The sequence below is a fragment of the Monodon monoceros genome, unplaced genomic scaffold, assembly GCF_005190385.1.
Source record: "Monodon monoceros isolate NGI ecotype Baffin Bay Population unplaced genomic scaffold, NGI_Narwhal_1 Super_Scaffold_11, whole genome shotgun sequence".
Taxonomy (NCBI): Eukaryota; Metazoa; Chordata; class Mammalia; order Artiodactyla; family Monodontidae; genus Monodon; species Monodon monoceros.
In genome coordinates, this window is record NW_021703767.1 from 29,082,479 (window position 1) to 29,108,574 (window position 26,096).

Genomic DNA, 26,096 nt, shown 5'->3' on the forward strand with positions numbered 1-26,096 from the left:
CTAAAGAGCAGCCCCCAAAAGTTAAGTTCAAGTTCTAACCTCCAGTACCTGTGAATGTGACCTTATTTGGAAATAGGATCTTTGCAGATGTCATTAAGGTTCTTGAGATGAGATCATCCTGGATTTCGGGTGGGCCCTAAATACAATCTGAGTGTCATTATAAAAAGTAGAAAAGGAGAAGACACAGACACAGGGAGAAAGCCATGTGAAGACGAGACTGGAGTGATGGACCTAGGAGTCAAGGAAAATGCCAGGGGTCTCTGACAGCCACCAGAAGCTAGGAGAGAAGCATGCAACAGATGCTCCCTCAGAGCCTCCAGAAGAAGCCAACCCTGCCTACTCCTGGATTTTGGACTTTTGGCCTCCAGAACTGTGAGAGAATAAAATTTCTGTTGTTTTAAGCCACGAAGTTTGTTACAGGAGCCCCAGGAAACGAATGCACCTTTGTAACAGTAAAAAGCCCAAATTCTGGATAGCACCACTAGAACATAATTGGGTTAAAAAATTTCACTTTGATAATGCTCTCAAACACCCATTATTGAGTACCTACTGTGGAAAAAGCTCTATGTTACATGTTGGAAGTGTGGCCAGGTGGTTAACCCATTAAATGAAGGAAGCCAACCAAATGTACAAACAATAATATTTTTGTACCTAAATATAGTTATGGAAAAAATTTTCTTTATTTTTTTCTGCCAAAAAAACCAATGTGGCCACAATTATAATTGACTGCTTCCCCTCTGACTTGGGCTGAGGACAGCTGGGATGGGTGGATCCTTCATCAGCCCCACGTAATTGCTACAAACTGGAAATGAAAATAAAGAGTTTGCTACATCTTGCAATTTTTTTTTCATGAAAATCTTCAGATCTGGAATTTTATGTAAAATTCCTAATTTTAAAAATGTCTTCATTTTGGTAAAAACATTAAGCAAGCTACGCTAAAACATACCTGACGCTACATGTGGCCTGTCAGCTTACAGTTTACAAGCTCTGCTCTATGCTAAGTGCTCTAGAGAATACAAACGATTACGGCATTCTGAGCCTGCAAGAGGACTTAAGAGATTGTCTCAAAGGTAGTTTCATTAAAGTTCAATGAATTATAGAAGCCCTGGGGTCCTTGCATGAAACTGACCAGAGCATTGAGCTTAAGAACATTTGATTTAGATCAGTGCTTCTCATACTTTAGTAAAAATTACCAGAAGGATTTTAAAAACACAGACTTCTGTGAGAAATTCCTTTATTTCCCTCTGATCTATTAGGGTATGATTAGCAAATAAAAATTGTGTGTATTTTGGTTGTAAAATGTGATTTTTTAAAAAAGAGATTCTGATTCTATAGGCCCATGGGTCCAGGGACCACACTTTGAGTAGTACTGACCTAAAGCAAACCTCTTATTTTACAGGGAAAAGAAATGAAGCCTGGAAAAGAAAGTGATATACCAAACACAGGAGTCAGGAAAGTAATCTGAGGTTCCTGAATCTTCATTCAGGGCTCACCCTATAAAGTTCCGCCTAACAAGACATGGTTTCTAGACTCTTTTCCACTCCCAGACACCCTGTTATAGTGCACCAACCGCAAGACTATCACTTGTGATATATTTTGTTGTTTTTGTTTTTTTAAGCAGACACAATTGATCCTCAACACCATTCCTCAATTTCTTGACTTTTTTTTTGTTTTCTAACTATAAGACATAGTGTCTGCCCCAGAGGACTTACAATCACATTGAGGAGACAATTTTTGGTCTAGTAAATAAATAAATGGATAAATAAATAAATAAAATGACAACAAGAACAAAAAAAAAAAACAGCCTATAATACTAGCAGCATAATAAATCCATAATACCTACATGAGTCATATCTCTTTGCCCTACTTTGGTAGAGAATGCTTCTCACAGAAAGTAGAATATAACCTAGGCATGAAGGGTAAGTAAGATCCAGACAGGCAGAGAGAAGAGGGACAACATAGGAAGTAGGAGGAATAATGATAGTACAGGTGCAGAAATGAGCAAATGATTAACATCCTGGTTGGACAAATTAAACTCCAATATGAATTTGAAAACTTAGGTTGAGAAAACATTAAACTACAAGAACTGCATCCTCTTGTATAAAGAACCTCAAAAAACTTTTATATTTAATTTAAATATGTGTTAAGAAATTTTGTTTTTACACTACAACCTCACAGTGACATAATTTTGGAATTCAAACTGGTTGACCACATTTTACAGGCTCAGTGGCCATGGCTCATGGGTCCAGCTGCTCCGCGGCATGTGGGATCTTCCCGGACCGGGGCACGAACCCGTGCCCCCTGCATCGGCAGGCGGACTCTCAACCACTGCGCCACCAGGGAAGCCCCCGGTTGACCACATTTTAATTGGAATATAAGGATATATACATATCATGAGAGATCTGTTGTAGTTCTTCCAGCAATAGTTTGTTGACAGCAGGGATAACAGGGCAAAAGGCAATATGTGCTTCTCTCTTGGATCTTCAGGCAAATTAACTTTCTGCTAAAATGTAAACAACACCTAGGTTTTATGGTGGTCATGAAAATGCACAACTCAGTTCTCCTGTTGCAGGGCCCATAGCTGACTGACAGCCCAGCCGCTGCCCCTCCAAATCCACTACTATAGTAGAATGAAGGCCATTTTTCCCGCAGATGACTCCCAGGCAAAGACTGAGCATGGCAGGGGTGCTAAAACAAGCCCATTCAGGGGTCACATGGGAGCATCCACTGGGCAGTGTTTGTTGTGGACTTCCCATTCATTCAACCAAACCTCTTATGGAACCGTTCTGCAGTCCAAGACTCTTCCTACCCAATCCTCTTCCTTCTCCCTCGAAGGGAGCAGACCTGCCTCACTGTCGAAGGGCTCACCCAGCCTTCTCTTGCTCCCTCTCCTTTATCTTTTACAGGCATTTCCCCCAGCAATTCTCTAGTACATCTAATCCTTTCTTGATGTCTGCTCCTTAGAGAACCTTAACTAACAGGCAGTCTAAGTGGGTCTGAAACTATATTTGACTGTGAACTTATAAGTTATTAATACACATAAAAATCCGTGTACTTACTTGTATAGTGAAATAGAGGAAAACCAAAGGAATAATCCCCAGAATGAAGAGTGGTAAAGCTCCCACAATGACCAAAACTGTTCCAATAACATCCAGTGTACAATTCAGCCAGGTCCGTAAGTAGTAATGGAAACGCATATCAATTATAAACATGTCCTGAAAAATTTGATATCGAGTCACTTTATTTTTAACTTTTCATTGGTTTAAAATGAGGGGAAGAAGACATATATCATTCATCGTAAAAATAAAAACATTTACCCAGATGTGACAATCTGATTATTAAATATCTAACTATTCAGTATATGATCTCCGCCCTCCCCAGCCCACCCCCATGTATTTTTCAGCTGTAACAATTAAGAGGGTGTTCTAGTACCAATATGTCTATGATCAAGCAATTTGTACTTCCCAATGACAACTACATGGCACTTAATTTATATGACTGAAATCAGACTCTGTTAAAGAAAAAAAAAAAGAGTCCAAACCCCGGTAGTTGGGTATTCAGGGGCATTGGTCTACCATTATTCACTCCCTAAAAACTGTAAAACACTCCTGGGCCATTCTTATCCACTGAGAACATGTCCAGTGACCTTCTTGGATAGCTGGATCCTGCCAATATCAGAAGAAACAGGAAAACAAAATAATCTTCACTTACAAAATTAAAAACCGAAAGATAGAGGTGGACAATGGGACTGAGAAATGGACATGGGAAGGTCATGCATCAGTTCACATGTAACTTAAAGCTATGTTTGTGGTATAAGGTACGACCTTAGAGATCCCAGGGAATAGGAAGGCACTCAACCTTGAAGGGATGGAGTATTCAGTTTAGGACAAAACTGATAAAGAATGGAGATAGAATTTTATTTCTTCTCAGCCTTGCTTTGGGACTTCCCTGATTATCTCACATACCAAATAGTGTAAGAGCATCATATTCATATGTAACTTCCTGCCTATCTTTAAAATACACCTTCTCATATGCTCATCTGTTCAAGACCCAATCATTTGTCATGTTACTGTATAATAATGCGAGTTGTTTAGGAGGGTCATAGTGATGTGTCCACTAGGAGACAAAGAACACTGGTGATCAAGTTCTTCTATAAACTTTCAAAGAACAGTGTGACACTGGTATGATTAAGCAAGATTTAATACTCCAACAAAAATTGATTATGCTAGGTATTCTCATTTATATTTTGATGTTTTATCCTCATTTTTCCCCATACCACACCAAATGTTTTTCATATACACAAAAATATATTGCCATATTTTAAGATCATGGCTATGCACTAATACAGAAGCCACATGGCTGCTGCAAACTGAGATCTAACAGAAGTCTATTACACAAACCAGATTTTGAAGACTTTGTAGGAGAAAAATAAAATATTCAATCAATAATTTTACATTGATTATACTTGAAAGTAATGTTTCAGATATTTTCTGTTAAAATATATTATTATAAATAACTACTTCAACTGTTTCTTTTTACTTTTATATTGTGGCTACTAGAAAATTTTAAATTACCTCTGTGGCTTGCATTACATTTTATTGGACAGTACGATTACAAGTACTTAGTAGTAAACACAATGGGCAAAACCCTATAGGTTAGCAGAGACACTCTGGGAACCTCTACCCATCCCCCATTTGCCATTAATGAGTTGATAGTTCTTTTAAAGGCGGAATGCTTAAAATCTGGATACGTCGATACAGACTTACATTTCTCCCCCTCCTCAGCCTGAACCACTGATTCTCAAACTAAATGTGTATAAGAATTGGAGTTGTAGACACCAGAGCACGTGTACTTCTTGGATTCTTTCAGCAATTTTTAAGGGTTATTTTAAGTATGTGTGTAAGATGTGACTCTGCTATACATCAATTATAAATGTCCCAAGAATTAGAAGTAAAATAACAATGAAATCTACCCTAAACGTAATCCCATCTTTTTAGAATGATATTTTTTACAAATGAGATAATAAGGTACTAAATGTGGATCATTTATACGTATGCTATTTAATAAGGTATGGCTTACTTACCTTGGTGAACCGATTGACCATCTGGCCTACGGGATTGGTTTCAAAGAACTGGAGTGGGAGATGCAGCACATTATCCAACAGTTGAGCATGCAAAGTTCGAGAGGCAGCCAAGGATCCTCTGGTGAGTACATAAGCTCCCGAGCAAACAAAGAGACCTAAACACAAATTGTTATCAATGACACGTTAACAGCTTAAATTCTGAATTTTAACTCTCAAAAGATTGCTTGTAATAGCATTTATTTTTAACGGAAAACCCAAATATCAAACTTAAAAATGTATCACTGTGGACCAAACTAAGTATAAATGCATATGGTGCATGGAAAATAAATATGGACACTCTGGTGCACGAGCAGGGCTCTCCTTATTCATGAGCATAGGTTCTAGAGAAATGCTCTAAAGATAAGAGATCAACCGGGTTGACAGAATTTTGGCAACCTATTAACTTTATGATGTCCTGAAAGACAATGTGGTAGTGACTGATGTTGCTAGACAAATAATTTCAGTTCTCCTAGCTTCTAGGTCCATGGTAGAATTGCACTTTCTGACCTCCTTGTGATTGATGGAATCAAATGAATAGTTCTGAACAGTAAGTTGAGATATTTCACATGATACTTCCAGGTGTCAGACTTGCTAAAGCTCCTATTCCCTTTGCACAGTGCCTGCCAACATTTAAAATAGTGGTTAGATTGCTTCTTCATCTTGGGCCCTAGAATCAGAAGAGTCCCTTTCCTGACCTACAGTGGACAAGTGGTATGAGTCATGAATAAACTATTTTTGGTCTTTCAAGCTATTACAGTTTGGTTGGTAAGAAGGTTCTTGAAGAAACTAAAAAGTTAGAAAATATAATAAACATGTAGCTTCAGTGGAACAGGTTAAAACACAGTTAATAGCATCTATTGACTATTGGTAGCTGTGTTTGATAAAAATATAACAAGAAAGAGACAAGCTCAGAGAAGAACTATCCAGGTGTGTAAGAAGAAATGAAAGGACAAAGAATCCCCAAACTAGGGAACTTGTAGGGGTGGAGGAAGAAATGCTTGGTTACAATGATTGGTTCAAGGGTGGATATGTGACTCAAATTGTTTCAAGGAGAGTAATTTCATGGATTTCTATGGAAAGAGGTTCTTTGAAAGAGAACATTTTCATCACCATGTGAAGCCTGAGAATGGCTCAGGAAAAGAAGAAAACGAGCAGAACTGAGAAAGCATGGTGGACACTTTGAGCCCCTGGATCAAGTGTGTTTAAAAACTTGTGCCTGGACTTTTCCATTTGAGGCATCAATAAATTTCCATGTTATTTAGGCCATTTGCTCTTGAGTCTTCTGGGATACATAATTGCACCACTGATCTCTACTATACAAAATTGTTAGTAAAAGTGTGTTGTCAACAGGATTCTTGTTCCAACCTCAAATTCTTTTAGCTAGTTCCTTTATATTTTAAATAACATCACACACTGCTCTTTAATAATTTCTTACTCTTAAATACTTTCTATTATTTTCCTACCTCACTCCCCATACTTGCTTCTAGTCCTTCCAAAAATAGGTTGTTGCCCTTTTGTTCTCAAATATTCAGTGTTTACATTACTACTAAACATAATATTCATGAAGTTCACTAAATGTATAATGCTTGTACCACTATTTTTCTATGCAACAAGCACTAATCTATTCCCAAACAATTCAATAGTCAGCAAATCTCTTTGGAATATATTTAAACTCAGCAGATAGTCTATTATTTCTTTCATCCTATTTCACCCCCTCATCCTGCAACATAAACTACTTTCTTGGAACCCTCTGTATTTCTGCTCTAAACTGGAAATTTTTGTGGGAACAGGCTTTAGTATTCTTCAGTTACAGAAAATGTTGTTAAATATCATGCATTTGAAAATTCTTCAAATTTTTAAAGAACTTTCTTGTTCTTAGATTGAACTTATTTAAGCACATTCTGCTCTTGCTTTGCCTCTGCTTTTGAATATCTGAAGATACTAATTTTAAGCTTCTCTTACATATCAAATATGACTATTTTACTTCCGGGCTCCACTGCTCTATTTGTTGGCTCTTATCTATACTGCTCACTTGATTAAAATGCATGACCACCCATCATTACCAGTTAAAACATGCAAGATAAAGACATGGTGATAAAAAAAAAAAAAAAAAAAAAAAAACATGGTGAATTAAGAGGTACCTGGTGTGGCTTTCTTCTGCCTGTGTACACATTAATTTTCCCCAATCTCCTCTGAATGGAAATTCCACTTAAGTGGGTGTGACACTGGAAGTCTCGTATGGTGATCTAGACATAGACTGGAACTTCTCCAAAAGCCACATAAGGAGGCTTTCTTCTATGTAGGTCACACACACTAGTAACCCTAATTTCCTTTTTAAACATCAGCTTCCTAGTTTTCACTGTACTACTGCTGTGCCGGTTGGTAACAGGAGAACAATGTCCTAGTGAATCACTTTGATTATTTCGACGCTACTCAATCTTACTCTCTGTACCTGAGTTCCTCCACAGCTAGACTGAACCGCTCCCTATTCTTTTACAGTGTCATCTAGTATCTGTTCCTGGTTACAGGTTCTTCTACCCTTGATTATCAGTATAATCGCTTATGTAGACATTTATCACTCTGAAATCCCCTGAACCCTTTACTTTTATATTTATCCACTGTCATTTCAGTGGAATTTTGGGAGGTAAGTAAAGTAAATGATCCACTCACTCATCTTAGAGTGGTGTACTCCTTAAACATTGCACTTTGAAAATAAGGCGCCTATATTTTACACATTGGGTTGGAAAAGGAAGTTCCTAACAAGGGGGCATAAAACACAATAGATTAAGGATGTTCAGAGTGCCCTAGAGATTCTAAAGGAAATAGCTGGGAACCAGGAATAAAATGTTCAGGGCTATTTCTTTTTCAGAAGATAAGGTAAGATCCTTATTATTGTTATAAAATATAGATGCAATGTTTTCTGCTTCAGTACTCCAGTTTTCTTTGTATGTTAGCCTTCTATATTATTCAGAGCCTCTGGCATTAACATGTGAAAGCGCTATTTATGTTTTAAAGCTCAAAAAATAATGTGAGCTTTGATGATATCAGTGAATACAGCCTGCTCTTGATTGAACCAGGTTCCATAGGACACAGCTGCGGACTACTAAAAAAGTCAGAAATTATATATTTTCATTTCTTAAGAAATCATTTATAATTGTATTTAATAATAAGTCAAAAAGTTAAATGCTTTTAAATGTAAAAAACAAAAATCCAATCAGGAAAAAATCTTTTTGATTAAACTCTGCATAATCTGTTACCTTTACTACAAAATACTTTCTATACCTACTGATAGTTAATTAAAAGTAAGACTTTACACAAGTAAAATTTTGAACACTAAACTTGCATACCTTGTCTAGTATAGGAAAAACAGTATTTGCTCACTTAAAATATTCTCTGAAGGATATTGAATCTCCCTTAAAACTGTAACATGAGCTCACTGGATTGGTAAGAGTTTAACCCTCCTATATATGTGTGACAGACATAGATGTAGAGATGTATATGGGACATTTCTTTTGCTGCTCAGCATTCTAGATGTCTATACCTACTTTTTCCTCGAGCTGCAAACCACAAGCCAAAAAACTTGATTCACTGACTCAAAACCAACGCATTCTAAGTCCTGGTATCTCATTTTAGTTGTTAACATAACAACTCTTTCCTCAATGAATGTTGTTAACAGAATGACAAAACAAACATAAATTTGTCTCACAATATTTGCTTACTTTCTGATGGAGATACTTATAAGAAGTACTATGGTCACACAATAAAAATAAGATAGGAGAGCAGAAAACAGAAGCAAGGCCCTAAATCACAAATTTTTAAATGGTATCTTCATTTTCTGTTACCAAAAGCATGCATCTCTGTTTTCCCTATGCATATCCCTAGGTAGCAAGACTTCCACGTAGATGGCTTTGTTATTTCTTATTTGAATTTATCACTCTCCTTCCCTTTGTCTTCCTTTCTTCTTATAAACACATCAAAAATTGTCTATTTAAAAAATCTTCCCTTGGGTTTCCCTGGTGGTTCAGTGGTTAAAAATCTGCCTGCCAACGCAGGGGACACGGATTCGAGCCCTGGTCCGGGAGGATCCCACATGCCGCGGAGCGGCTGAGCCCGTGTGCCGCAACTACTGAGCCTGCGCTCTAGAGCCACGACTGCTGAGCCCGCGAGCCACAGCTACCGAAGCCCTCGTGCCTAAAGGCCGTGCCCCACGATAAGAGAAGCCACCGCAATGAGGAGCCCACGCACCGCAACAAAGAGTAGCCCCTGCTCGCCGCAATTAGAGAAAGCCTGCGCGCAGCAATGAAGACCAAACGCAGCCAAAAGTTAATTAATTAATTAAAAATATCTTCCCTTTAATTGTTCTACACTTTTGAGTACTATACTTTTGAGTGTCTTTCTTCTTACTCTTTCAAATCACCTAACTTCTTTGAAGGACAATGTGTATCTATTCTGCTACTGGGGAGAAAAAAAAACAGCAGAAAAATATGTATCCACACTTTCCATTAAACGTGCTCCAAATTGAATTAATCATTTCTCTGCTCTACCAACTGACTTCCCTCGTCCTTGGTTTCTTTATTTTTGTCTTCATTGTTCTCTCAATTACCCAAACTTCAAAATCATGAGTGATGTTCTCTTCCTACCCACAAATCAGCAATTCTTACATATGTTTTCACCACAGTGTCTTTCCTATCCATCCCTTTTCTCCAGTCTCACTGCAGCTCTCTGACCCTTCCTCCATTCATACTTTATTCAAATCTTATTCCATTCCCTACCCATTGGTTAGCACTAGTCTAGATGCTTCGGGTGACAATGAGACGCATCAGATAAGAGATCTTTTTGTACTAGGTTATCTCCCATCTAGACTCCTGAAGATCCTTGATTATTTTTTCCCTACCAACCCCAACTTCTCCCTGGTCTCTGACTTTAGTCCCACCAATAAAAATCCATCTTTTTTCATCACTGAAAATGTATTCTTATTCTGAAAAATAACTCCAAATTCTGTCACTTCTTTTTCCCCCAATTCTCAAAGTTTTCTACTTGCCTTTCCCACTATCATCTCCAAACTACCTTTCCACCTCTAGTTCCCCTACTGCCCTATCAATAACTTAAAGACTACTCAGACTGGCATCCTCACCTATGCCTATATCCCCCTCACCTTCCCCATCCATCTTTATTCACATCTTTCTCTGCATCTATCAGCTTTTGTCCTCTGTGATCCCTGACAAAATTCCATCCATCTTTTTAGTGTCACCTCAAATGTCAACTATGCCTTGGAAATTACCTTAATCTCTCAACCAAATATGGCTTTCCCCTGCTCTAAATCCTCACAGTGTTTTCTTTTACTACTTTTACACGAATATTGCTTGCGATGTAGTTTTAAGCTTTACTTACAATGCAGTTTTTAAGACTCACTTACTGATCTTCACATCAGTCACAAGCCTCACACATACAGTGGACAGCCACGTATTCAAGACTTCTGAGTCCTGACTGACTTAACATATGGGACTCAGTTTCCTCAGCTGTAAAATGGGGATAATGACACCTTTCTAAATACTCATTGTCAAGATTAAATGAGACAAATTGATAATATTCGGTGTGGGCCATGTAGTTGACACATACAAGTTTTTGTTTACTCTTGCAAATATCGTGAATTAAAAACATAGGCATTTGAATTATCCCAAAGTATTTGAATATTATGACATAGATTTTTAAAAAGTAAAACAATGCCCTACGTTTGCATCTGAATCGATTAGGTTAGAAAGAGAAAAGAAAAGCAGCTAGACGTTTTGTTTAACCTTGCGTTAATCCCAATAATCCATAGATGTTAAGTTTATTGCTTCTTATCTGCTTCCATTCTGTGAAATCGTTCATGTGCTTTGCTTCTTTTGCCCAGGCACTAAGCCATAGATTCTGTCCAATTCCCACCAAATTCTGCCCCAGGTAAGTGGCCACATTCAGCCATACCCAGAGCCAGCCGAAGGCTTGGAGGTACTTCAGAATGATTGAGAACTTCACCTAAAAGCAAAATTGTTTTTAAAAAAATAAGTTACTGTACTTAAAAGTCACACAAGCTAGATTTAAATCCTGCTCTGACATATCCTAAGCTTTATGATCTGGGTCTAAGTTACTAACAACTCCAATCCTCAGATTACTCATCTGTAAATTGGAGTAATGCTAGTAGCCGCCTTATAAGTACAAGCGAAGTGCCTGCACAGTCCTGAGCACTTCAAAATAAAAGTTGAAATAATGTCAGTTACTATTATTAGTAAACCAGAATATACATAGCTAAATAACATGTAATCCTAATTAAACACCACGATAATGTCCAACTGTTCCATTTAATTCAATTTCTTCAAACTATCATATAGCAACCTTCCTCAAATTCAATGAAAAACATATGGTATTTATTAATAACATTTATACTTGAGTGGTTAGTAACAAATAACACTAGTTATTCTGGTGCTTACCCCACCAACAGGGACCTTTTCCTTTCTCACTGAGAACTGTTTTCCTTGATCCAATAAGGGCCTGATAAAGCAAGACGATGTACATTGTTTTTAGGTTTTTAGATCAACTAAACATTTTTTTAAAAGTTAAACATTCTCAACCACTTTGTTGCACACGCTTCTACTTCATTAACAGAGACCTGACTTGCCGTGATAACAACAATGTTCCTTTAATCTTCTGGAAGGGAGATCGTTTATTCTTTTTTACCCCATATATTTTAGGGCCAGGGCATATTGTATGATTTTTTTCACTGCTTCTTCTAGATAATTATGCTTCAAACTTGAGCCAAATCCCTAGATTGTGTAAGACAATGCCATCTGGCTGTACCATAATCTGTGCCTCCGCATCTACTCGCCTCCTGTCCCATCAGAAGACTAGCATCGGGCTAATTCGTCCCACTTCGTTCTGCCACCATTCTGGGTGACGTCACAGCTGACAAGGACAAATGTATTAAACTCAATCTCTTTTCACCTTCATGACCTTCATACTTCCAGAGTCCTGCATCTGCATTCTACATTGGCCATCAACTTTCATGACTGCAAACCATGAATCTTATTACCTGGAACTAATCCACCTTTGAAAACTTGACTCCAATTGTTTCAGTCCCTGGCCATAACATAACCTTTTCTATTTCTAAATTGTACATTCAGTTACTCTCACTGTATTTGGTTTTTATTCCGCCTAGACCCCCAGTTCCCAAATGTAACTTTCTATCATCCTTGCCCCCTAAGATGATTAACGATCCTGGTTTACCTGGGATATTCCTGGTTTTAGCACTGACTGTCCCACATCTGGGAAACTCTCAGCCCCAGGCAAACCTAGGCCCTGTCTCGATTCCTTTTATTATCCAACCTGTACTCCATGATTACCATGTCATCCAAACTGTGGTGACATTCTGAACTTTAATAGCTTTCTTTCAATTAAATTTCAACGTTAAAACTGACAAGTTAGCTTTGTCACACTTGCTGCCCATCTGTGGAGTGCTGCTTCAAAAGATCATAGAGCCCAGCAAACTGGCTCCACCATAAATTAATATCTTCCTTCCACCCGGGTTTTTTATAGTGCCTAGAAATTCTTGCATCTCTCTCAGAAGGGGCCCCCATGTCCTACTTGATGGAGAAAGTCAAAGCAGATAGGGAGGTCAGTCACCACACTTCTACTTTTATCTGCACCTCCACCCAGCCTTTTCTAATTCTCTCCTGTAAAAAACAAAGGTAGTTTTCTCCTCAGATCTAAGGATAACCTTATGAGCTGAATCCCATTCTGCCCCATTTTCTCAAAATACGTTTATTAAATATAGCATTTCCACACTTTCCTGTCAATGACACACTTGACAGTGTTTTTTAAAAATGCAGATTATAAGATTTCCCCTCTAGAAATCTGTCTTTTAAACAAATGATGCAAGGGATTCTTATCTTAAGGCAAATCTAGGAGACCCCGAATTGTTTCCTCTCTTTTCTAATCTTCATCTTCTTCCTTTCTAGCGATTTCTTCCCTTCAGCCCACAGAGAACTCCACATTTTTCTCATCTTATAATTAATACCATCACCACAAAAATGATTCCACCCTCAACTCTATGTTCAGTTACTATCCTACTTCTTGCCTTCTTTCTGTAGCCAAACATTTTTCTGCCAAACCACCTTTTTCTCCTCGAACTTTCTGGCACCTGGCTGAAACGGTTTCCATCAACGGAGCCTTGATAAAGTAAGTACAATACTTATTGCTGTATTCATGAGATACTTTAAAAATTATTTCACTTAAACTCTCCATGGCATTTAACATCATTGACCGTTCCCTTGTTGAAGAGACATTTCCTCTTACTTCCCTACCATCACACATTTGTGTTTTCTCCCACCTCTCTGGGCCTCCATTAGTTTCTGTCTTCCTTTAAAGTTTATATTCCTGAGGCTCAGTTCTAGTCATTATTTCCTTTCTATGCTCCACACTCTTTTCTGAGCACTCTCATCCATTCCCAGTTTCAACAACCTTCGTCTTTGTGGGTGACTCTCGCATGGATTTCTCAAGTCCATAACTCTTCCTTGAGCTCCAGATCCATACGGTAAAAAACCTACTTGCCACCTACTTTGTCTCTGCTTGATTATCTCAAACACGCCCTACACGAAACCAGTTATTTCCTACCTCCTCAAAAGCTTTCTCTGGCCACGACGCTTCCTCTGTCTCAACATTGACACATTTCCAACCAATCACCAAGTAGCTGTCAATTCCTCTGGAATTGTGTTACTGAAGAAATGTTTGGAAAATACAGAATGGCATGAAGAGGAGCAAAGACAACAGAGGAGAGAGAAGAGAGAAAACAGACGAAGACAAGCAGAAGCAAAATACTCATAATGCTATATTCCAGAGATATTTGGTGCTAACATGCTGGTGAGGATTGCTATAGTCTTTTCTCTATATGTGTGGTATCATAATTCAAATGTTGCTCTATAACAAGTCTTAATTTTTAGAAAATTTTACCCATGGTCTTTGTAACTCAGTATATAATGGACCTCAAATATTATTCTATTACAGCATTATATTTGTCAAATGGCAACATAATATTTTATCATTTTACTATATTAAGATTTATTTAACAAAATCAAAATGTATACTGGTTGCAGATTTTTCCTGCTTTAATTATTGCTGTAATGATAATTCTCTTTACACATCTCTCATGGTCCCTTGTAGGGACATAGGAGCATGAGATATGCTAAGTTGAAATAATGTTAGTTATTTGTCATTTGATATATCTAATATCAAACTGACGTCTAGAAATTCTAAACTGAGGTACATGCCCTCATTTCTCCACATTTCCCATTTTGTTTATCAGAATAAGAAATGGCTATTTGATCAGCCCAGTAGTTCTTCCCTTTCCGTCTCTGGCATTAGTGTCAAGAAACATTCTGTGGGAGGTTGCAGTACATGCATGCCCTTTGTAGGATCAGCTTTACCATCAGGAAAAGATACACTATTTAACAGACACTTTCATTGGAATAGCTCCTGGTATATGATTTGGGTTAATTACTGTCATCATCCTTCAAGCCCTTGGCATGGCTTCTGTTTGGATAAGCAAATTTAGCATTGGTGTCAAGCCAAAAAATTAATTCTTAATGTAGCTGGATATAAAATGCTATGAGCCCAACTGTTAAAAGGGAATTAAAGCATCCTGATTAGACATAACTAAGAAAGACCAATAATTTACTGGCCACTACACAGGAGGGTACTGTTTTTCCAAACTACAATGTTAATTATCCTTTTTCCACAAAAGTTCTGCATTTGGTCCTGGGCACTTTGTTGTGAATAGCAGGTTTTATTTGAATTTTAAAAGAGCAAATTTTTTTATGCTGGTAGAGAAGTTTTAAAAATGGCTTTTGCTCTGTCCTTCAGAAACCCTTGGGAAAGTCGGCATAATACTGGTCTGCATATTTTTGTATAAAATATATAAAATTAACATACTGAAACCATTATCCCTGAAATGAGCATACAGTTGCAAAGTATAGAGTATGTATGGGAGGATTAAAGTGATTAATAGAGTCTGACATGAAAGCCAAAAGGGGGCAGTCTAGATACTAAAATAGCATTTCCAGTTTATTTTGGTCAGGGAAGATAGTAATAAATATTTAAGGAAATAAAATAATATATACCATATAAATTTAAACCAAAAAATGAAAAACAAAATATTGAAACAGTTCAACTTATTTTAGTCCCCATTTGAAAACAAAACTAACATCATAATGTAATTCTAACTCTTAAATTTCAAAGGGAGGGACTCTCAGTCATTATTCGGTCCAACTTCCTTTCCACCTCCCTCTTGATGGGTAGTTAGTTTCCCTGTGAACCCTTCCATGAGGAAGATTCATTGTTCTATCTCAGTACATCCCACTGTAGAGAGTCTCCATTGTGAAGTTCTTGTCTGTTTGTATCTTCTAATCTCTAGTCTATCTTAATTCTGCATAAATTGGAAATAATTGGGTATGGTTAAAAAAAATTAGGTTGAAAGTCAGGAAAATTTTCCCCATGTAATGTTACCTTACCAAATAGTAAAGCAGATAAAAAATGATGAAAGCTAGACTAGGAATAGTATAGAAAGTAATAAACTAGGAAATACATGGAAGTAGGCAAAGATGCACGTTTTGGAGAAATGAAAATAGGTCTCTGACCTCTCAAACAAAAAATAAAAGTGATATAATTGCCATGCCTAAAAACAAGAAAAGATTGGTATGCGGGGATTCATGGACCTCCAATAACATCTTTATCACAGTCATTAAAAAGTAAGTTTGACACTGGGTTCTGTTGACATGAATGTGCCATAGTAGAATTGAGGTGATCCTTTTGATGTACTCTACTGAAGAAGTAAGTTTCAGCATGCTGGCTTCTGTTTGAGCCGTCAGAACTTGAGAAATGTTTAGAAACCAGTTCTGTAAACAAACGTTTATAGGGATTGGGGTTCTTTTTTCAAGGAGAAATTTTGTAAAAGTGGTTCACAAAAACTTTAAGAGGTTCAATTTGGATATGACTAACCGTGACTTATAAATAGAAAAAATGATTTATTACAGAGGAAAGGGTATGATTATGTTTATAACAATACTTATTGATTTTTAAGATTTAAGCCTTAAAGCAAGCTACTTATTGAGTGTATGGTGAGACTATACACAGGTGAAAACTCTCTTTATAATTTAGAGAGTTGAAGATCCCACAGCCCAGAAATTTCAGTCTGTTTCAGTGTTTTTTTGCTTTTCTTGGATATCCTTAAAAACTGACACTCATTTAAATGAAACTTATTGTTATAATGGTAAGAAAAATAAAATAAAATAAATGATGGATTAAAAGTTCCTTGAGTGTGTTTTCAGTCTCTAGTTATTTATTCATCCATTCAAAGTACTTACTGAACACATGCTATTCAGTGTTTAGTTGAAATGTATTATGTAGATGGCAATAGAAGCGTGAACAAAAAGACAAAAATTCCTGCTCTTATAAAGCTTATAACCTAGAGGTAAGAGAAAGACAAAATAAAAGTAACTAAGTATATTTTCCAGTACGCTGATAATTAGTAAAAATTATGGGGGAAAAAGCATGGAAAGGGTAAGAAGTATTGTGGTATAAAATAGGGTAGCTAAGTCTTCATTGATGAGGTGACATTTGAGCAGAAGACCTGCAGAAGATGGGCAAGCAAGTCATATGGATATCTGGGAGAAATATGCCCTAAGCAGTGGGATCGGAAAGTGCAAAGGCACCAGGGGAGGCGCATGCCTAGTCTTCCAGGAATAGCAGAGTCAGTCTTGCTGCAGTAGAATAGTGAGATGAGCTTTAGGAGGTTCTGAGAAAGGTAAACAGGTCTAGGTCCTCCAAGGCTTTATAGGTCATTGTAAGGACTCGGGATTTTACTCTGAGATGTGAATCCTTTGGAGATTTGGGGCAGAAGAATGACATAATCTGACTCATATTTGGAAAACAAACCACTCTCAGGGCAAGGCTGGTGGCAGGAAGACCTGTAAGAAGACAATTATAGGGCTTCCCTGGTGGCGCCGTGGTTGAGAGTCCGCCTGCTGATGCGGGGGACGCGGGTTCGTGCCCCGGTCCGGGAAGATCCCACGTGCCACGGAGCGGCTGGGCCCGTGAGCCATGGCCGCTGAGCCTGTGTGTCCGGAGCCTGTGCTCCGCAACGGGAGAGGCCACAACAGTGGGAGGCCTGCGTACCGCAAAAAAAAAAAAAAAAGAGAAGACAATTATAATAATTCAGGGGAGAAATGATAGTGATTTGGACAAAGGGAAGCTGTGAAAGTGATGAGTGTTTGAATTGTGGATTCTTGGATATATTTTGAAGATAGAGCCAATGGGATCTGATGATGGATTGGATATGGAGTAAGAGAGAGGTCAAGGGTGATTGCAAGATATTTTATCTAAGCAACTGGAAGAACAGTGTTGCCATTAGCTAAGAAGATTAGACATCAAAGAGGAGGGTCCAACTCTGGGGTTCAGAGGACAGGTTGGGCTGGGGATATAAACTTGGAGTAACTGTAATTAAAGTCATGAGACTGGATGACAACACCAAGACAATAAAGAAGAAAAGCAGTCCAAAGTCTTTATGATCCAGAGGAATAATTTAGTTTACCTATTCAGTCAGCTAAACCTGGTATGTACACAAAGCTCCAAGCTGCAACATCCACATCATCACACAACCACAGGAATACCCAATCCTTTCAAAAAAAATAATAAATTCAAGGCCCATTCATTCACTCGAGGTCAAAACTACAAAATTCTGAGCTATTGGATCCTGAAGTATTTGCTTCTCTCTAATCCATTCCAATTCTCCATTTTAGCAACTTTGACCAGTGGCAGCTCCCTATAATTCTAGCCACTTAGTTTTTAAACCACTTTTTGCTATTATTCCTTTTTTTTTTTCGTCTCCTCTTTGCAACTGTTGAAGTATTAGGGCAAATAACTGATGAGGTTAATTTGCTTCAATCACTGTTCATTTTAGTTACTTACAAAAATGAAAAAGAAGTATAATATAACAATCTAATCAGGGTCAAAGTTTTATTATTTTTATTTCTCTCTTCCTTTCCCTTATCATTCTTTTCCTCCCTCCTTCCCTTCCTTCCTCTATTTTTCTAAACAGATTCATTTGGGGTATATCTTTAGCTCACACAGAAATCCGAGTAGATTTCTTATAGTAGAATTTGGCTAGAAATTACTGAGAGTTACTATGTGTCCCAAATTAAGTCACATACATCTCACTTAAAAACTTAGGTACAACCATGTAACTCATAGTATAAAATTTGGAAACCACTAAGTACATTTTGTATCCATCATAATGTACAGATCATTTTTATAGCATGCATTTTAAATGCTAAAAATGTAATTAATTAGTCCATAATCCCTATGAGCTTGGTATTACCCTAATACTCACCTATCATTTTGCTCCAGGATTTGTTCTTTCAGTACAGTTCTGGAGTTGATTACACTGACTCGCTTTAAAGCATGAGCTGCAGAAGAAGACGGTGAGTGCTTTGATATCCATAAAAGCAAACAATGCACAAAATAGAGAGAAATATGATGAAAGATTATACAAGTTAGAGAATTTTTTGTGTTCTGGATCCACAGGTGTACTGGGAGCCTTTCATTTTCCCCATTATTTCTTATTCACCTAAAATGTTTTGTAATGTCTTGATAAAACTAAGATTCCATAATGAAAAAGCCTACGGAGAAGTTCTTTCTTAGACATTAGAGAGGAGTGCTAACTTGTTTTGGATCTTCCACAGAAGGTTGAAGTATTTGCCCAAGAGGAACATGACTCCAGTCTTTAAAAAAAAAAGCAATATCATCAATTCTTATAGACAAATATTATTGTGAAAAGTATTAAGAGCATGCAATGGTAATCCCCGAATCTCTGTCATGTTCTTACTATTGTCACTAATAATAGCTTCCTACGTGGCAGGCAATGTTCTAAATACTTTACATATTTTAACTCTTATGTTTCAAAACTACCCCTGTGAGGAAGATGCTATGATTATCCTTATTTTACAGATAAAAAGCACAGAGAAGTAAAGCAGGTACAAAGTCACACATCTAGAACTACAAGACTGAGGTTCAGGTTACTGTTAGTGAATTCGATGGGAAACATCTCAGAGCTAGGCAGATTTTTGTCTTTTCCCACAGTGTAATACTTAACCTCCTTGAATTTCAGACTTCTTATCTTTAAAAAGAAGGAAGTGGACTTGGAGATTTCTAAGGTCTCTTATATGAACTCTATGTTTTCTTATTTCTATAAGTAAACATCTGGTCCTTAAAGGAAGCCTCTGATTTATATCAACTATCTCTAAGAAACGGGGGATTCCATGTCTCACAGAATTAAAATTCAATTTGGGGATGTTTCATCCTCTCCTGCCTAAGGCACATTTTCATCTTTATAGCTGATAATAATAATGTTTGAATTTATATATTTATAATTTATAGAATGTGTTCACATACATTATACAATTTGAGTGCCAAAATGAGCTGATAAGATAAAGAGAACAACAGGTAAGTTTACCCCTATTTTGAAGGGAAAAATAAAACTCAGATAGGATAAGTGATTTGCCTGAAACCCAAATTTATCAAAGAGACAGAGAGGGAGAGAGAGAGAAAAAGAGAAAGACAGAGAGATGGAGAGAGCAAGCGTAAGCTGAGCCCTACACTCCTTCCTGTCTTTCACACTAAGTCAATGTACTTGTTCCTACAGGTTTGATATAATGTTTAAGAGTTTGATTGGCCTCTGGCATGAAACAGAGGAAGCGATGGATTCAAATTCTGCAACTTACACTGTCTTAACTTGGGCAAGATGCATATCCTTTTTGTAAAATTAGGACCATGTAGCCTCAGGGGGTTTTGGGGAGAATTAAGTAAAACACTTGTGACTATATTGACAGAATTAATACCTAAGGCATCTTAGCTACCTCAGTATTATTAGTATGGGTAAGAATTATTCTAGACTAAACCTATAAATATGTAAATTTATCTTTAGTCATATCTTTTTCCATAAACTCTTTTCTCTCCTCTGATTCTCACCTCTTATATAATATTCCCATAAGGTGAGACTTACAGATTTTTCAGAGCTAGATGGAGTTTTAGAGATCTGATGTATCCAAACCAAATTATACTGTAAACTCTACTTATCTGTCATCAACTCTGGTAGTGAGGGTGAGAATTATAGGAAAAGAAAAAGTGTCTGGGTCATAAGCAGTTTTGGGGGCAAGGGAATGATAAAAATGTACACTGTTCATTTCCATATCAGACACCAGGACAAACAGATCTAGTTCAAGTCCCATTTTTCATAAATGGGAAGAATGAAAAGAGGTCATTTTTACAAAGATTCATATAATTATTCAGTGCTAGAACCAGAACCCAGGGCTCTGAAATTGGTCCCATGTTTTTTCCACTATGTTTTGCTGACTTTTACTCCCACTTTCATGTCACATTAAGTTAATAAAAAGTTTTATGTGGAAATATTGTGTGCTTTTTAAAGTAATTCCTGAACAGACTCAAGGCCAAAAAGGATAAATTGTAAAAAATAAATGATAGATCACAGATTGAATTTAGAAGTGGGGATCACACTTCTCAAATCACACTCTGTCCATGTAGCCCTCTTTCTTCTAAATTCCAGTAAAAATGTTCTCAGATATAAGTTGATTTTTATTCACTACTTATGCAAAGAAGAGAAAGAAACTCCCCACAGGGACAGGCCTGCGCCTAACATTTGTGGTAACTGGGGCAAGAGTATAAATGAAGGCCCGCATACCATACTTCTAAGTATTTGATAGTTATAGATGGAACTAACAGACTGGTAAATAAGTTCTATTGCTTACCCTAACACATACACCTTCCCGACCACCTGGAAGGCAAAATCCAGGTGAGAGTGTTTGGAGCCCTGCGAGTTCCTCTGGGGAATGCAGTAGTCCCGGGTGATGTGGTCAAGGTGCTTGCTGGGTTTTCTCCCACCCCAGCTCCACCCCTCACCATGTCTGTGGCTGCCTCAGCTACATGTCCAGACTCTGCCAACCCTCCTCCAAGAAAAAAAAACATCCTTCATCCAAGGAGTAGTGAATGCCAGTAGAGCAGTCGACCCTTAAGAGGGTAGAACTAAAGAATGAGAGCCCAGGTCCTTGGAGCAAATTTATGTCATATGGGCAGAGAACTCTGGGACTCCAAGTACCTGGAGTGGTCAAGGAGTGGCGGGATGGGAAGAGGACCCCCGATGGGCACAATCCCTAGGCCTTGGCCAGAGAGCCAGCCAAGGAAGGCAGAGCGGAGACGTAGTACAGGACTGGGTCAAATTGGCCCAGGTCTAAGGGCAATACTGTAGGAATGTAACTAAATGTAACCAGGTTTGAAGTTGTTGTCTGGGGGATGTTTTATATCAATTGTATATCAGTTGATCTATTTTTGTTCTGCTCTGTGTGGTCACTAATAAAATTACAATATATATGGCTGACCTTTTACAAATATCTATCTATCTAGTATTAACATGAGTAATTTTATGCCTGCTTTTTAAAAGACTTTATATATTTTTTACTCACCATCCAAATAAATCAAAATCCCAGAAATATTCATTGTAAAAAACATATTCTATTTCTAGTATAAAAATGATCTCTACTCACCACCTTTCTGAATTTTAACAGAAAAGACACAATACTGAAGTAACTAGAAGAAAGCTCAATTTACATTTTCCTAAATCTGTCATATTTCTGTTGCTGAGATAGTAACATCTATTAATGTCAGCTCAACTTCAAGAATGTTTTCCACTTGTTACCACAGAGGACTGGTGTACATAAGATATATCAATGGAGGGAGGTATGATATTTGTTTCCAAAACTGGAGACTTAAACAAGAGCAAATTCCACAACTTTCAAAATTGTGTTCCATATTTTATGGTAGATTAAATATTGAACTTAAAACTTACACACTGCCTGCTTTCAGAGCTATATTTTCCAAAGTAATACAACTTATATTTCATGTTGCCTTTAAAATAAGTAGCAAAAAATATATCCTGGCTCGTAGCATTACAAATCACCCCATTCACTCTGAGGAGACATACTTTTGGTAGAAAAAATGGAGGCAGATTCATCTGTTTAACAAACAGCTACTGAGTACCTGTTATTTGCCTAACATGAGGCTACCTAAGTGCTGGGGATAGAGAAAATGACAGACCACATCCTCATTGCAGCCCTCAGAGACACTCATAGATATATCTTTCCTACGCACTAAATATAAATTATTACTCAGCCTGACCAAATAGGCAAGGACTCATTTCCAAAACTGCTAGCCATTAAGAAAAGACAAGGTCTTCTTTTATTAAGAATGATCACAGCCACCTGACAATGGATCAGGTTTTTCTGAATGTATCTACATATAGAATATTTAAATTTGAGAAAGGGGCATAAACAAGGAATAAAAAAAATAGTAGTGCATACCTAATGTGTGTTAGCTTAGAGAAACACATCAGCAAAATGGCTCTGCTTTTTGATTTCATGGCATTAAAATACTAAATTGCACTGATCTTGTTATAAACTGCTTTCATATCTTTCTGACTTTTATATCCAGGTAAAGTGTGAAGTGAATGAATAGATACCAGTTCACGTAGGAAATACTAAGAATAACTCTATATGTCTTCTTTTAGCCTGCAATTATGAAATAGTTCACTTGGTTTTACAGCCATTTCTCAGTGGTGTTCTGGAAATGTATAGAACAAGGATCATGATGGTGGTACACATGAGAAAACATCTACAGCTGGAAAAAGATAATGGTACATCCAACTTTCAGAGCTGGAAAATGACTGATCTCTGCAATATTAAACTAATACTAGATTTCAAACATCTTTATGTCCTAATTAGATAAAGATCAAACCACTTCATTTACACAAATATCTATGAATCTTAATTTAAAATATTAGGACTATAGTAACAAAAATTAGTACTAAATAAACTCAGTTGCTATTTTGTAAAAGTTAGACAAACATCATTCTCCTTTGTCATTCTTCAGATTTTCTTTTCTTTTGTTTCTCTTCCACAACATGCCATAGTATGTTTTAAATATTTATTATTTATTTGACATGGATTTAATTTCAAAGAAAGTAGAATGTTTAGACCCATTATATTCTAAACCTGCAACAGAGCTTATAAATCATCTAATCTCTTATTTCATAAATGAACAAACTGACCCTGGGGCATAACATTTTGCTTAAAAATCATAAACAAGGTTGATTTTTAGCTGATGTGTCCCAACGTATTTGTTTCTTTTCTAGAGAAAGGAAGACACCCAGTTCCTGACTTAAGTAGCATGAATGAAGAAAAATGCATAGTAAGAAATCAGGCAATTAATGGGCTTTCAAAATGGGTAAGCACCCTGTATCTTAGGTTTATTTTTCACTGTGTCCTCACCTTTTTCTTGTTCACTGAAGGCCTGAAGCAAATTCGTGAGATTTTTGGTTTTAGACAGAAGTTCCTGGTATGTTCCCATTTGTGCTACTCTGCCACTTTCCATTACAACAATAAGATCCATCAGGGGTAGAAGTGTGAGGTTGTGTGTCACTAAAATTCGAGTCTACAAAAGAGTGTTTTATTCCCTGGGTTACAAAAGATGGCAAAAGTAAGCCATTTTAAAGAGAGCTGCAATCATTATTTTTTGTCTTTACTATTTTAGAGTATAATTCTTGGTAGGTGCCAGTTTAAGGCAGCGTATATAAATATATTTCACAATGAATGATGATACACTGCTAGACAAAAAAGAAAAAAGAAAAAAGTCAGCAAATGTTTTTAACCCATTAGTTCAGGTATTCTTCATTCATTAAAAATGAATCAAATTTACAGCAAATTAAAAACAATCTTATAACTGTCACTCTTGCTTCCTTTTTCTAAGGTCCTGTAGCATTACAAAAACACTTTTGATTCAAGTCTTTATTTTTAAATCTTTCCATATTATTGTATACATATACATAAAATTGAATGAGAAGATTTATCTTGGTTTCATTTCAATAAGTAAAGATATTTGTCTATTCTTTAAATATTTCTACATTTATTTAAATTTTCCAGAATTCTCTATATTAATAAATCTGTAAACACATATTGTGAATCGATGAGTATGGTTTTGTGGTCAGACAGGCTTTTAAAAATCTCTGTGGCTCTTAAATTAAGCAAGCTACAACAAGTCATTATAAGCCCTGAGTTTCTTCATGTATAAAACAAGAACAACGATAATGCCTATCTCAGAGACTTGCTATAAGAACTAAATGAACTAATTTAGTGTCAAACATAGTATGCACTTGGTAAATATTAATTCCTTTCTTCTTGGTTCCTTCACAAAACAATTGAATTGTTATGAATGCTAGATTAATAATACCACATTTTAAATAATAAATAATAAAGTAATACTATTTTTTATAAAAGTGCTATGCACCAAAATACCACTTTTCAAAAAAAGTCACCTAAGCTAAAAACAACTCATTTTGGCATGTAAACCACCTTCGAATATGGTATTAGTCAATGAGGTAATAATCACATAAGTTGTGGTCAGAGTAAACTTGTAAAAAATTTTAAAACATTCATTAAAGTGAGTCTGTAAAAGAGCAATATAACATCTCATTCTTTATGTGAAATTTAACTACTCTGCTACAATAAAAAAACAAAATATTAGAATTTGGGGCACAATGCTACATAGATTATCCTCTCCTTCCCTCACTAAAGCATAAGTGATGTTATGGCTACCTTGTTTTTCAACATGCCGGAGGACCCAATCACTTTTTCAAAAAGTTGCTTTCCAACGTGAACATCAACTGCAGACAAGGGATCATCCAGGAGGTAGATGTCGGCCCCACTATAGACAGCTCTGGCCAGACTGACTCGATGCCTCTGACCTCCACTTATATTCACACCCTGAAAATGAAGCAGGAGAAAAAACAAAACCAGAGGAAAAATGTGTAAATCTCAAAGCACACAGAGTTACGTCCAAGTTCTCTTCTGTAGCAGGGATAGGTAATAATTCATGGTTAACACTCTAACCTTTCTTTATCCTAAAATTCCAAAAGCCTCTATTTCCTAATACCACTAATTTGTGCACATTAACAGATATATCTGCTTTCTCTTAATTGCGTGCTTTCAAAAGTAGATACTAACAGTTATGGAGAAAAGAATTTTTCCGGTTCCCTAACTCTGAAAATTTGTGCCTGTGGAACACTAAAGAAAACTTTTGGCTGCCAGCCGTGTACTGACACTGGTGATCATTTTTAAATTGACACATAGGAGACTGAGAATAATAGCTAAATTACCAAAGCAGCAATCAACATGTCCTATTTTCTTCTGTAGAAAGATTAGTACAAGTCTTGTTGGCAAAAGTACAACTCTAAGAAGCAAGAATAAGGAATATACATCACTCTGTGAGAATTAAAGTCGACGTGTACAGCCATGTATGGAGAATTATGGGGCCAGGCCCAATTTACTTGATTTATTTTATGTTTAGTGTTTACAGATCTGGTTTAAAAGCTCTCCATGTAGCACAGAAATCAGCCAGTGCCCTATAATTGTAAAATGTCATTGCTTCTTTGCCTTTCTCGTCCTCCTACTATTCAACAAATATCTCCTATACTCTGGGTGCTGTGCTAGCACTTGGGATTTAAAGATAAATGAAACTGAGCCTCTGTCATGAGGAGGTCACATTTTAGCAGGGAAGCCAGGAGTGAAAAAATAATATACAAAGTAATATGAAACGTATATGTGTGTGTGTGTGTGTGTGTGGTGTGATTATAATAGCCCCCAACTCATGGGCTTGTCATGAGCATTTACTGAGTGTAAAATATTTAGGACAGGGCTTCTCTGGTGGCGCAGTGGTTGAGAGTCCACCTGCCGATGCACGGGACGCGGGTTCGTGCCCCGGTCCGAGAGGATCCCACATGCCGCAGAGCGGCTGGGCCCGTGAGCCATGGCCGCTGAGCCTGCGCGTC

At 37.1% G+C, this 26,096-nt stretch overlaps 1 protein-coding gene across 1 annotated transcript in view; it reads right to left on the bottom strand.

The window, feature by feature from the left end:
* Positions 1-26,096, bottom strand: part of LOC114891157 (multidrug resistance-associated protein 1-like) — a 79,061-nt gene that overhangs the window by 11,152 nt on the left and 41,813 nt on the right. Inside the window, exons 14-20 of the mRNA XM_029215271.1 lie at positions 24,865-25,032; positions 23,542-23,704; positions 18,537-18,612; positions 11,590-11,650; positions 10,918-11,137; positions 5,084-5,238; positions 3,060-3,215 (exon numbers count right to left, since the gene is read on the bottom strand). Coding sequence (XP_029071104.1) covers positions 3,060-3,215; positions 5,084-5,238; positions 10,918-11,137; positions 11,590-11,650; positions 18,537-18,612; positions 23,542-23,704; positions 24,865-25,032 — 999 coding nt within the window. The remainder of the gene's footprint in view (positions 1-3,059; positions 3,216-5,083; positions 5,239-10,917; positions 11,138-11,589; positions 11,651-18,536; positions 18,613-23,541; positions 23,705-24,864; positions 25,033-26,096) is intronic.